The following is a 12,268-nucleotide window of genomic DNA, read 5'->3' as shown; positions in this document are numbered from 1 at the left end:
CTTCATGGAAGGGTGGTCAGGCCCTGGCACAGCTGCCCAGGGCAGTGGGGGTCACCATCTCTGAAGAGTTCAAATGTGTGCATGTGGCACTTGGGGCCTGCAGTGATGGTGAACGTGCTGGTTCATGGCTGGATTTGATCTTTCCCAGCCTTAATTCCATGCCCAGTGAGCATGAACAAGGTGACTGTGCAGCACAGGCTGCCCCTGAGTAAGAAGCACAGAAGAGAGGTGCCCTCCCTCAGGGCAGCAGCTCCTCCTTACCTGTCCAGCAGGGAGCCCAGGGAGGTGACAGAGCTGTCCCACTGTGCTGCCAGCACCAGGCACAGCCCATCCTTCAGCAGGGAGCACTGCAAGAGAGGGAGGAACAGAGCTTTGGTGCTGCTCTGTGCCTGAAGGAGTCTCTAGGTCTGCCTGATGGGTGAGGAACAGGAGCCACAGAGCAACAGATCCCCCCAGGCAGAGGCAGTGCCATGTCTGAGCTGTCTGGGATCCCCACAGCCCTCTGAGTGAAAACCAGCAGGGTCTGGGTGTGTTATTCACCTCTGCTGGAAGCAGGAGCACCAGGACAGGTAAATATTGAGATGTTGTAGCAGAAACACTGATTACTTGAAGCAGCTCATCTCCCTCCTAGAGCGGGAGAGCAAAGGCTGTGACATTCACCTTTGGCTCAGCAGTGCCAGATCCTTCTGGAAACACACCAGCTCTGCCCAGGGCCATTTATCTCTGACAGGAGGAGGGAGGGATGGCTCTGCTCCCCCAGTGCTGATGTGTCCTTCCTAGAGAGCTGTGCACATTCCCTGTGCAGAGGGATGGATCCTCAGGGGACTCGGGGCACAGGCAAGCAGTGCTTACACTAATTGGCTGCTAGATGTAATTGCTGTTCCATACAGATGTACTTCAAAGGGATGCTGTCAGTTTTAAAAAGCACAACCTGAAAAGATCTTACATGCTCCTATTACAGATAACACCCAAGACTTACAACTGAGAGCTGGAAGCCCAAATGTTTGTGTTTTGTGAAGGGGCTGCTGTGGTCTGAGAGCCCTTGGGTTATTATTGGTTTGCTACTGCCACTGTCATTACTGTCCCCCCTTGCTTGCTCTCTGCTGCTGCCAGCACTTTCCTGCACATTCCATCTCCCAGCTCTGCCCAGGCAAGGTTCCTGACTGGGTGGGCTTCTCTTACACCAAGAGGAAAACAGTCTGGGCCTGGTTTTCTGCTGCTGTGGAGCAATGTCAGCTCAGCCCAGCAGCACATCCTGTGCCCAAACCCCAGGGCTGCACCTGCTGAGAGCCACAGAATGGCCTGGGTTGGAAGGGACCTCAAAGCCCATCTTGTCCCACCCCCTGCCATGGGCAGGGACACCTTCCACTGTCCCAGGTTCCCCATCCAGCCTGGCCTTGGGCACTGCCAGGGATCCGGGGGCAGCCACAGCTGCTCTGGGCACCCTGTGCCAGGGCCTGCCCACCCTGCCAGGGAACAATTCCTGCCCAACATCCCATCCAGCCCTGCCCTCTGCCAGTGGGAAGCCATTCCCTGTGTCCTGTCCCTCCAGGGACAGGTCACTGTCCTCCAGGGACAGTGACCACTGTCCTTGTAAATTGTCTCTCTCCATCTTTCTTGTAGCTCCCTCACACACTGGAAGGCCACAGTTAGGTCACCCCAAAGCCTTTTCTTCTCCAGGTGAACAATCCCAATTCCCTCAGCCTTTCCTCCCAGCAGAGCTGCTCCATCCTCTGACCATCCTGGTGCCTCCTCTGCTCTGGCTCCAGCAGCTCCAGCTCCTTCCTGTGCTGGGAGCCCCAGAGCTGGAGGAAACACTCCAGGTGGGAAAACCTCAGGCTCCAAGGCACAGTCCAAGAAAAAGAGGTTTTAGCATTATAGAGGTGGACTGATGGGGTTTGATTAGAGAGAGGGAAACAGAAACTGAATTTCTATGGAGAAACAAGAGAGGAGAGAGCAGCAGAGCACACACAGCAGGGTGATGGCTGATGGAATGAAACATTCAGTTAATGACTGGTGGATGGGCCATTCCCATGGGGGCCCCCAGTGCCCACATTACTCACCAGGGGTGCCAGGGCTCAGAGGCAGTGCTGCGATAGTGCCACCAAACCTCGGGGCAGCACACCACAGCAAGGCATTACAAGGCTCTTCTGTTGTGCCAAGGAAGCAAAGCCCAGCTCCAGCTGTTCCTTACCTTTGCTGCAACACTGCCCTTGGCCCTGCTGAGCATCTGGGAGATGCAGAGAGCCTGGGCTGAGTCCAGCACAGCCAGGCGAGCTGCAGTCACCACGAAGCCTCTGCCCACGAGCTCCTCCAGCAGCGCCACGTACGGGGGCGGCTCCGAGCCCCGCAGGATCAGCCCGGGCAGCACCAGGCAGGTGCTGGGGCACAGCTGCTCCAGCAGAGCCTCACCTGGTGGGAGAGGAGCACAACATTTGTTTGGTCTCTTCCCCCAGCACCTCTGAGCTTTCTCAGTGCCTCTGCCCTGGCACAGATGTGTCCGTGGCAGTCGGGGGCACCGTGGTGTTGGGATGTCCTGGAGGTGCCCTGGGGAGGTGCCTTGGGATGTCCTGGGATGTGTCCTGGGAGGTGCCCTGGGATGAGCCCAAGGTTGTGCCTGGGGAAATCAAGGGATGTACCCTGGGATGTGCCCAGGGATATCCTGGGATGTGCCCTGGGGATGTGCCCTGGGCTGAGCCCTGGGAGGTGCCCTGGGAGGTGCCCTGGGGATGTGCCCTGGGATGCCCATCCTGAGCTGCTGCACGTCTTTGTGTCCCTGTCTGGAGATCACAAGACAGCAGGAGTGACCCCATTTCAGGAGTCAGACAAGGACAACTGCTGGTTTGCTACAGGAGCTACTCTTCCATTTCCATTTTTGCCAAGCAGAGAAAGCTGCTAATCCAGCTGCTTTTATAATCCCAAATGTAATTCTGCTCAGCATACGTGAGGCTTAATGTATTTCATATTTTCCTCCTGATAAATCTGTCTGTCCATTAGGCAGCAGCTTGGTGATAATTATTTGCTGGAAGGAGCTTTCCTTGTGTGCAAGAGCTTCCTCTAGTGTCCAAGATGAGCCCAGAACGTGAGTGATGTGTCTGCTTTGCTGGAGGCACTTATGAGATCGTCCCTGACAGTTCAGAGATCACGTGGACTTGCTTTTCCAGGGCAGTAACTCTTTGAAATACATTTTCTGAGACACAAACACATCAGAGCTCTACACTGCTTTCCTTTTCACTCTGCTTAGGCATCTTCAAAGCTGAGATATCCTCTTGTAGCAGGAAATTAGGGGCATGTATTTCGAGATTAGCTCCCGACACTGAGCTGTGCAAAGCCTGCAGAATACCTGTGCTCTCTCCACAACAAGCCGGTTTATTATCTTATTTTGTTTTATGTAATCTCTTCTACAAATCAAGTGATTTGGTCACAGCAAACCTGCACTAAGATGATGGGGAAAACACCCTTCCCAAATACCTTGGGACAAATCCTCCTTCAGAGGCCCCTTGCACAAAAGTGACTTGGTGTTCACCCCAGGAGCAGAGGACCTGATTTACCACCCCCTCCTTGCACTCCTGCACCTGCTGGTAAGTGACCAATGCCCCCCAAAGTCCTGTTTCAGGCAGGGCTGGGCTGTGATTCTGTCACTTTTTACCCTGCTCCTCTCCCATCCACAGCAATCCTGAGGTTCCACTGCTGGGATTGAGGACTGCAGTGATCAGCACCATTTTCCGAGCTGCCCACATCAGTCCTGAAGCTACAGGGAGGGGAATAATTGTTCTAAACAATTCTGTTCCCCAGGGACCACCACAGGGATGCTTTCACCTGGTCCCTGCTTGTTTATAAAGGCACAACACCCCAAGGTGGGAGCATCCCCTCGTGCCAGAGCCATCTCCTGCCCTGCAGCACAGCTGTGTTTACACATGTCTATCAAGTCAAATCAGCAGGAGAGGCCCTGAGGAGCTGCATCCCAGGAAGTGTCAGCCTGGCTGAGGCTTCAGCTCCCAATCAAAGTCAGCCTGGCCATAGCTGGGAGTCATCTGGAGCTGGCAGCTGCTCAGCAGCAGTGGGAGCTGAATGAGCTCTCAGCTCAGCTCAGGAGAGGCCTCTGGCCACGCTGCCAGCAGCACTCCCTGCACCAACTGATATTTATCTGCTCTCAGCACAGAACAGCTCACCCTGCCCAGCTCTGAATGGACACCAACCCCCAGGGCTGTGCTGAGACACCTGGGAAGGGCTCAGAGAGGAACAAGTGCTGCTCTGACTCCAGCTGTGCTGTCAGTGCTTGTTCTGCTGCTGCTGTTAAGGTCAGCCCTCGTGGACAGCTCTGTCTGTAAACCCCTGAAGTGCTGGCAGGTGAACAGTTAAAGGCTGGACTCCCCTGGAGCTGTTCTCTGCAGCTCAGAGCTGTCTCTCCCTTCTGAAAGCACATCAATAGCCAATCTTGCTGCCACCAGATGGTTTGTCTTGCTGTCCAACTAATCAATAGCAGTCCCAATCTATAAGAGGAGTTGCATTTCCTTACCAGGACTGCCTGGCTGCTCAGAGCCCAGGACACTGGGATGTCTTCCTGGCTCATGGGTTAGGATCTGCTGCTGCTTCCTGATTCCCAGGCTGAGGATGGGGTCTTGTTTCAGGTTATGAATCTGCAGGAGGGAAGGCAGGCAGGGAGGGAGAACAAGTCATGTGAACACATTACCTAATGAGGAGGGATAACACTCCTCAAGTATTGATTCAGGCAAGCTGTGAGGCTTTTGTTGTTGTGGTGTACTTCTGTAATTGCCAGCCTAGAAAACACCTGCTTGTCTGGAAATACAAGAACATTTTGCAAGCATTCTTCTTTTTAATTGAGGTTTAATTCAGTGCAGCATCTCATCATCCTTTTCAAGGTCCCATATCCAGCCATCATTCTAAAGTCCTCACTCCCAGGTTTTCAAGGCCAGGAGCTCAAACAAAGCCTGGGAGAGTCTGAGAGCTGGGGTGTAGCAGCTCCCTCTGTCCCTGAATGAACTGGCACAGGCAGGATGCCCTGCACTGAGCTGCACACCCACAGCAGGGAGGCCTGTTACACATGTGGCCATTTGCAGAGCCAATCTCCTGAGAGGACCATCTCAGCTGGATCACCTCTGAGCCACAGCAAAGCTCAAACCTTCCATCCCTTGGTTGAGAGCATCCCAATCATTTTCACATCATCAGCCATCCCATCCCTGAACGATCCAAAGCTGGTAAAAACCAGCTCCTGGGTCAAGTGTGCTCAGCAGTCAGGGTGAGGCTGCTGTCCCTGCTTCCAAAGCAGTGTTGATCTGAGCCCTCCCAAATTCACAGCAGAGCTTGCTGAGCAAACACATCTGCTGCAGCTCCTCCCCACCGAGGCTGCCGGGGTCAGTGCAGAGGGAGGAACATCCCCAGGACCAGGGGAGCTCAGCAAACACACCCAGAGCTGCATTATCTACAGCATAATAGCAGAGAGGGCAGGGGATAGCAGGGCCAGAGCTGCTGCCCTGGCACAGCAGGATAAGCTCAGGAAGGGGCAGATTCCTACCTCTTGCTCCTGCACTGGCTGACCCTGGGCACAGCACAGCCCTTCTGGGAAAAACAGCTTCACATCCTGGACTGCCCTTGCATAGGATCTGGAGCCTGAGAGAGAAATACAATGAGAAGATTCTCTCAGGCCATGAATTAAACATTCTCTAGACTCACACTCATCTTTTGAAGAGATTGATGATGTGCAACTCACTGCAGTAATTGCTTTAAAGGCCAGCTGTTCTGTACAGTAATAGCAAACATTTTAAACCATTATATTTAGAATAGTTCCATTGCCTCCTTGGTATTTTGATTCTGTCCTACTATCACTCAGCAGCTTCCTCATGTAAACAAGACTCCTTCTATTTCCTAACACTGGAGCTGAGGGAATCATGTTAAGGAGGCTGTGAAACCTTTCAATTCCAGCTCTAAATCCTGTTGTTCCCTTGCTTCTGGATCACACCAGGCTGCCCTTACTGCAGGGGAAGAGCTGCTGGTTAGTAAAACAAATGTACTTAGTAACAATAATGGAGGTCCCAAATACACTGGCAGCTCTGACTGACCAAGGAAATCAGAATTAGCACGAGGCACTGCTGATGGAAGAACATTTTTCTGTTCACCTCTGGTCAAGAAAGGTAAATTGAGCCTGGAACAGTCAGAGAAATGACATGAGCATGACTGGGGAAATGGAGAATCCTCTCAAGAGTTCAACCAGACTTTGGCTCCTTTGACCCAACACGACCCAAAGCTGAGAAAAAATTCTGATTTCTGAGAAACACTTCAGGGTAGGAAAGGTCAGAGGTGTAAAAGAGCTACTTAAAATAAAGTCCAGATAATGGCACAGGAACAAATGGGCACAAAGTGTATGTGGCTATATTTAAGTTTGAAAATGTAAGAAGATTTTTAGCTCTCAAGGCTCTGTGACATTCGTGCAGTTGGGGTGGGTGCTCAGGGAAGGGCAAACGTGATGGGGCTGTCTGTGAGGGAATTAACTGAACTCAGTGACTCGAGAGGTCCCTCCAGGCTTAGCAGCTGAATATTTCCCTATAAAGCAACAGAGTTATAAAGCATTACTCAGAATGTTTGGAGATTTGTGGATGGAAAATATTAGAGAGGGAAAAAGCAATTTCTGTTGGAGTTTAGCTAGATTGTCAATGTGCTGGCACAGATCCATGCTCCTGGGATACAAATATCCTCTGAAATATTCCCACCTTGGAGCTGCCCATTCAAAGGATCCCACCTGAGAGCACTCAGCTCTGTTGGAGCACCATAATTCCAGAGTTTGTACAGCCAGAGCCCTGAGGTTGTGGTAAATCCCAGGGAATGAGCTGAGCTGGATCCTTTCCATAGCTCCACACCAAACCTCCTGTGCTTCCATCATGGGTGGCACTGAGAGAACACAAATGCTCCCAAATGAGCCTTTTACTCTCCCTTTGCTCAAGGCACAAGACAGTGTAGGGTGCACATGTAAGAGCTTTTTGGATGCAAGAAAAAGCACAGAAAGCACAGTCCAATGACTTCCCAAGCCCAGAGGAGATGGGAGGGTGCAGGTTCACCTCTGCAGCTGAGCCCTACAGAATTAAAGCTGCATTTCTTGGTTCACCAGTCTCCCTGGAACCCCCTCTTCATCTAAATTGCATTTCCTTTGTCACTTTGGGAGGAAAGAGTAGGAGTTTGCTCTGCTTCAGGCATTAACTGACATTCTTCCTCAGCTGGATCAAACCTAGGAAAACCTGGGATTCCCTGCTAGGAAAGGAGGATGGGCTTGCAGTCCCTCAGTTACTCACTGAAGGGTCTTCCAGCTTAACTGTGTTGGAGGAAAAGCTCTGGGAGATGCAGGGGGTTAGGAGCACTCCTTTGCTCAGGGATAGATGGCTCCAGGGCAGAGCAGCTGGGCAGATCCCTTGGAGTTAGCTCCTGGAATGGGTGCAGGGGGGGCTCTGTGGGCCAGCCCTGCAGCTGGGTCCTGCTCAGGGCACAGAGGGCAGGGCCAGCTCTGGGCTCAGCTCAAAGCAACTTCAGATCTCAGCCCAGGGGTCTGAAGGGGGTCAGAACATCCAAGGATCTCTCTCCCACAGGGAGCTCCCTGTAAGTCCCAGCAGAAACAGGATGAAACTCAGCTCCCCTTGCTTGTTTGCACTGAGTTATGCTGGGGATGCTCCAGCTGTGCCAAACATCTGAAATTTGGGATGTATATTACCCATTCTTAGCCATGCCTGAGGAGTTTCAGAGCAATTGGATACACAATTCATTCATTCATCTCAAGAGCAAGAGAAGCAGGGGCTGGCAATGGAAAAGTGTTGGCTGGAGAGCCCTGATCATCTTTTTTTAATTTTGTGTAAGTAAATCCTGCTCTTCAGTCACTCCCACAAATCCTGTGGGATCCCTCCTGAGATCCCAAGTCCTCAGGTTCTGCAGGAAGGGCTTGGTTCTCTCTCCCACGCTGTGGCTCCTTCACTCCCTGCCAGTTCTCAGCAGCCCACCTGACATGGATGAGAACAGGGAGTGACTTCACAGCCCAGGCACAAAGAGAAAAGCCAAACAATCCAATGGATCTTGTCAGGAAAGTTCCTCTGGGACTCTGGGCACACAGTGCCTTCCAGCTCACCTGAGTTTACAGAAATTATTGCTTGATTTTTTTATATTCCTTTAAGTATTAGAGCAAAATCAGTGCAACACTGAGGAGAAGCCCAGGCAGGGAGCTGACCACCCTTAATTCCATGTGAATTTTGGAATGACATCCTTCCCTCCTTGTGGCAATGATGTTGGGCTCTCCAGGGATATTTCCCATTTTCCCATCCTTTACCACCCCACACACCTCCCAGTGCCTCCCTGCTGGCAGAGGAGCTGGCATGGGGCAGCACTCCAAGGATGCTGACTTGCCCTGTGCCTCTGCCCATGTGCCAGCTGGAAAGAGCCTTTCCAGATGGGAAGCAGCTGAGTTGCCCTGCTTGCCTCAGCAGGTTTGGGTCACCTCTCTCCTGCCAGCCATCAGCACTGTGAGATGTTACAGGATGTCCTGGAGTCTTTGTGAAATCTTGGAGTTGGGTAATGGAGACATCAGGAAGGGACACACAAGCAGGGAAGACAGATGGGTTCTTGGGAATAATTCCAAAATATCCAAGCTAAAAGTACAAAATGACCAAGCAAGGAAGAGATCAAAGGAAATCTGTTCTGATAAAGCCAGAGCTGGGGCTGCTCTGGGAGGAAGCCTTTTGGAATTTATCTTCTGGGAGAATATTTCATTGCTTGAGACACACTCAGCTCAGCCACCAAGAGCACAGGGAAAGTTTCCTGGGGAATAATGGCCTGCAGTGCCTGCCAAGGCTGGATCTGTAGTGACAGATCTGGTGACAGGAGGGAACAAACATAACATTATCTATCTGTGTATCTGAGCCTTTGTAGCTTTTACAAAAGCCTACCATAAAATCCATTCTGGACTGTGCTGGTGCCATACTGAGCCCTCCAGAGGCATGGATCCAGTGCTTGGGCCAGCTGAGGATCCTCAGGTCCCAGGAGATCCATCAGCTTCTTCACAGCATTGGGCCTCTGCAGGCACAGCACGAGGGCAGTGCCCGAGGTCAGGTAGGCACAGTGAGCTTGCACAGCAGCTGCATCCTGAGAAGAGAGCAGAGATGGACAGATCATGAGGAGCTGCTGAGCACTGGGAACAGCCCAGCTTTCCTTTGGCCAGGAGGGAAAGTTGTGAGTAAGCAAATCTGCTGTTACTCCTTGTTTTCTCTCCTCTTTAATACACTGCTGGTGTACTAAAGATTCCAAAATGCAGAGCTCAGGCACCAAGCAGTGCCCATTTTGTGCCCACTTTGTGCCCATTTGTTCCTGTGCCATTATCTGGACTTTATTTTAAGTAGCTCTTTTACACCTCTGACCTTTCCTACCCTGAAGTGTTTCTCAGAAATCAGATTTGTTTCTCAGCTTTGGGTCGTGTTGGGTCAAAGGAGCCAAGGTCTGGTTGAACTCTTGAGAGGATTCTCCATTTCCCCAGTCAGGCTCATGTCATTTCTCTGACTGTTCCAGGCTCAATTTACCTTTCTTGACCAGAGGTGAACAGAAAAATGTTCTTCCATCAGCAGTGCCTCGTGCTAATTCTGATTTCCTTGGTCAGTCAGAGCTGCCAGTGTATTTGGGACCTCCATTATTGTTACTAAGTACATTTGTTTTACTAACCAGCAGCTCTTGCTGTGACATCCAGCAGGTCACAGGAGGACTGTTCCTTCAGGGAGACATCTGGATCAGGAGGAAGCACAGGCACAAGCAAGAACACCAGGGTCATAAATACCGTGGGATGAGGAGCCACGTTTTAATTCTCCAGGTGATGTGAAGTGATGGATCACAAATACCAGGGCTTTGCTTTTTCAATTCACAAATGGCAGGACCCTCCACACACACCCTGCTTCTCCTGAAGAATGAACTCCAGACACTTGTTGGGATCAGGACTGCAGAGCTTAAAACAGGAGGGTCAGACCAGGGGCTGCAAGAAATCAGTTTGTTCTCCTGGCCTTGTCTGATGCCCTTTGCTCCACAGCAAATCCCTCCACCTTTGCTTCTTTCCCAAGCACAGGCAGGTGAGCCCATGCCCACCCTGAGCAGGGCTGTGGGGGTCACAACACCCTGGGGGAAGGGGGAGAGGAAATGACAAGAAGCAACCACTGCACTGGTGAGGAGAGGCTGCTCTGAGGGCTGGGGACAGACAGACTGACAGCTCTGGGACCCTGGGACAGGCAGCAGAGCTGGGGCAGGTGGGTGGCAGAGCTCTCTGGCCTTGTTGCCTGCTTTAATCAAGGAAAACCTTGGGAAGCCAAGCCTGCTGCAGATGGCTGGGCTGGGCACAAGGTCAGGGTGCCCAGAGCGGCTGCAGCTCTGCCTCCTCCTGAATAACAGGGCAGGAGCATCCAGTTCTGCCTCTTCCTGCCCTTCCAGCTGAGTTATGTGGCAGGAACATCCAGTTGTGCCTCCTCCTGCCTCTCCATCCAAACAAGGTGGCAGGAACATCCAGCTGTGCCTCCTGCTGCCCCTCCATCCAAACAAGGTGGCAGGAACATCCAGCTGTGCCTCCTGCTGCCCCTCCATCCAAACAAGGTGGCAGGAACATCCAGCTGTGCCTCCTGCTGCCCCTCCATCCAAACAAGGTGGCAGGAACATCCAGCTGTGCCTCCTCCTGCCCCTCCATCCAAACAAGGTGGCAGGAACAGCCAGCTGTGCCTCCTGCTGCCCCTCCATCCAAACAAGGGGGCAGGAACATCCAGCTGTGCCTCCTGCTGCCCCTCCATCCAAACAAGGTGGCAGGAACATCCAGCTGTGCCTCCCTGCACAGTGCAGCAGGCAGGGCTGGATGTTCTCTCCAGTTTAGAAAACAAGGGCATTTCCAGCTCCCTGCCAGAATCAACCCATGGTTATTTGGGGTTTTTTTTTCCCCAGTTTTTGAGGAAATAAAAACAAGAGGGGGGAAAAAACACCATTTGATTCAGCTGAATCACGTCATTCACAGAGGTTTTAATTCCTCTATTTTTTAATCTTCTAAAAGCAGCAGAGGATAGCAATTCTCTAGATAAAACATTTCCAAAAGCAAATCCTATCATTTCATTTAAAAATATGGAGATAAAACACTTCAAGGCCTCTCTGCCTTTCTATCACGTGAAACCATTCAGTGCCTTTGACCCAAATCTTCTCTCACTCTCTGCTCCTAAATTGCATCTCTGAGAAGTAGGTTATGAATTGACAACCACGGGCTCAAGCCTGATATTCCCCCCCTCTCTTTGCAAAGGCAAAATATTTCATGAGCAAATCCCTCAGTGCTTCAGTTGGTGAGGTATGGAGGGGTTGGGTGTGGTGTTTGTCACTGCTCCTGCCCCTGGGCACAGGGTCACAGCTGTCACTCAGGGGCTCTCTGCTGACAGCAGCTCTGCTTGCAGGAGGATGAAGAATTTCAGCTTGTCACAGTGCACTGAGAAATGGTGACATTCATTCAGTTCTGTATAATACAAAATAATCCCTTCCTGCTTGAAAATTTTTGTTAGTTAAAAAATGGATTTAATCCACTTTTCTATGGGTTTTCTCTTTGGCAATGAAAAACTAGTGATATTTTTCATGACAACTTTCAAAAGGACTGCTAAAACATATCAATATTCATCCAGGTTGGAAACAGCTGCAAAGAAAACATTCAGTTTCTGTCAAACAGACCAGAATAAATGAAAGTATTTTGTTCCAGAGCTTCTAACCAGTGATTTTAGATCTAAATAACAAAACTCTTTTGTCTTTTGGTTGTTCCTCAGGAAATCCACGGACTTGTAGTTGAAGATGATGTTGTTTCTAATAGTCACTGATGGTGCCAGGGAGCTTCTGGCAGCTCCTCTCACTGCTCACACCACTCCAGACTGTGCCAGCCCAGCACTGCCTTCACTCCCTCCATTCCCATCCTGCTCCACATCCCTGTGCAGCTGCCTGGAATTCAGGGAGCAGTTTCCTTCAGAGGAGGAAGTTCCAGCTGTGCCCTGGCTGGGGAGGAGTGAGGGGATTAAAGAGCAGAGGAATTACCCGGCTGCATTTACTGCTGGAAGCACAGGGTGGGGCTGGAGGGAACCCTGGAGCTCCTGAGTCCAGCCCCTGCTGCTGCAGACAATCCCACCAGGGAATCCCCTGGGTCTGCTCAGAGACAGAAAGTCAGATAAACTTTCCCAGGCCTTGTCCTGGGGGAGCTTGAGAAAGCTCAAAGAAAGAATTAAAATAATCC

At 51.3% G+C, this 12,268-nt stretch overlaps 1 protein-coding gene across 1 annotated transcript in view; it reads right to left on the bottom strand.

The window, feature by feature from the left end:
* The window catches only part of DNAAF8 (dynein axonemal assembly factor 8), a gene marked incomplete at its 3' end in the record, with an annotated part of 92,942 nt that overhangs the window by 7,240 nt on the left and 73,434 nt on the right, over positions 1-12,268 (bottom strand). Inside the window, exons 28-33 of the mRNA XM_084216599.1 lie at positions 10,120-10,149; positions 8,940-9,135; positions 5,537-5,631; positions 4,520-4,640; positions 2,195-2,412; positions 297-347 (exon numbers count right to left, since the gene is read on the bottom strand). Coding sequence (XP_084072725.1) covers positions 297-347; positions 2,195-2,412; positions 4,520-4,640; positions 5,537-5,631; positions 8,940-9,135; positions 10,120-10,149 — 711 coding nt within the window. The remainder of the gene's footprint in view (positions 1-296; positions 348-2,194; positions 2,413-4,519; positions 4,641-5,536; positions 5,632-8,939; positions 9,136-10,119; positions 10,150-12,268) is intronic.

The sequence above is a fragment of the Fringilla coelebs genome (assembly GCF_963513975.1).
Source record: "Fringilla coelebs genome assembly, chromosome: 16".
Taxonomy (NCBI): Eukaryota; Metazoa; Chordata; class Aves; order Passeriformes; family Fringillidae; genus Fringilla; species Fringilla coelebs.
The sequence above is the reverse complement of the archived record's forward strand: the minus strand, read 5'-3'. Positions and strand labels throughout refer to the sequence as shown.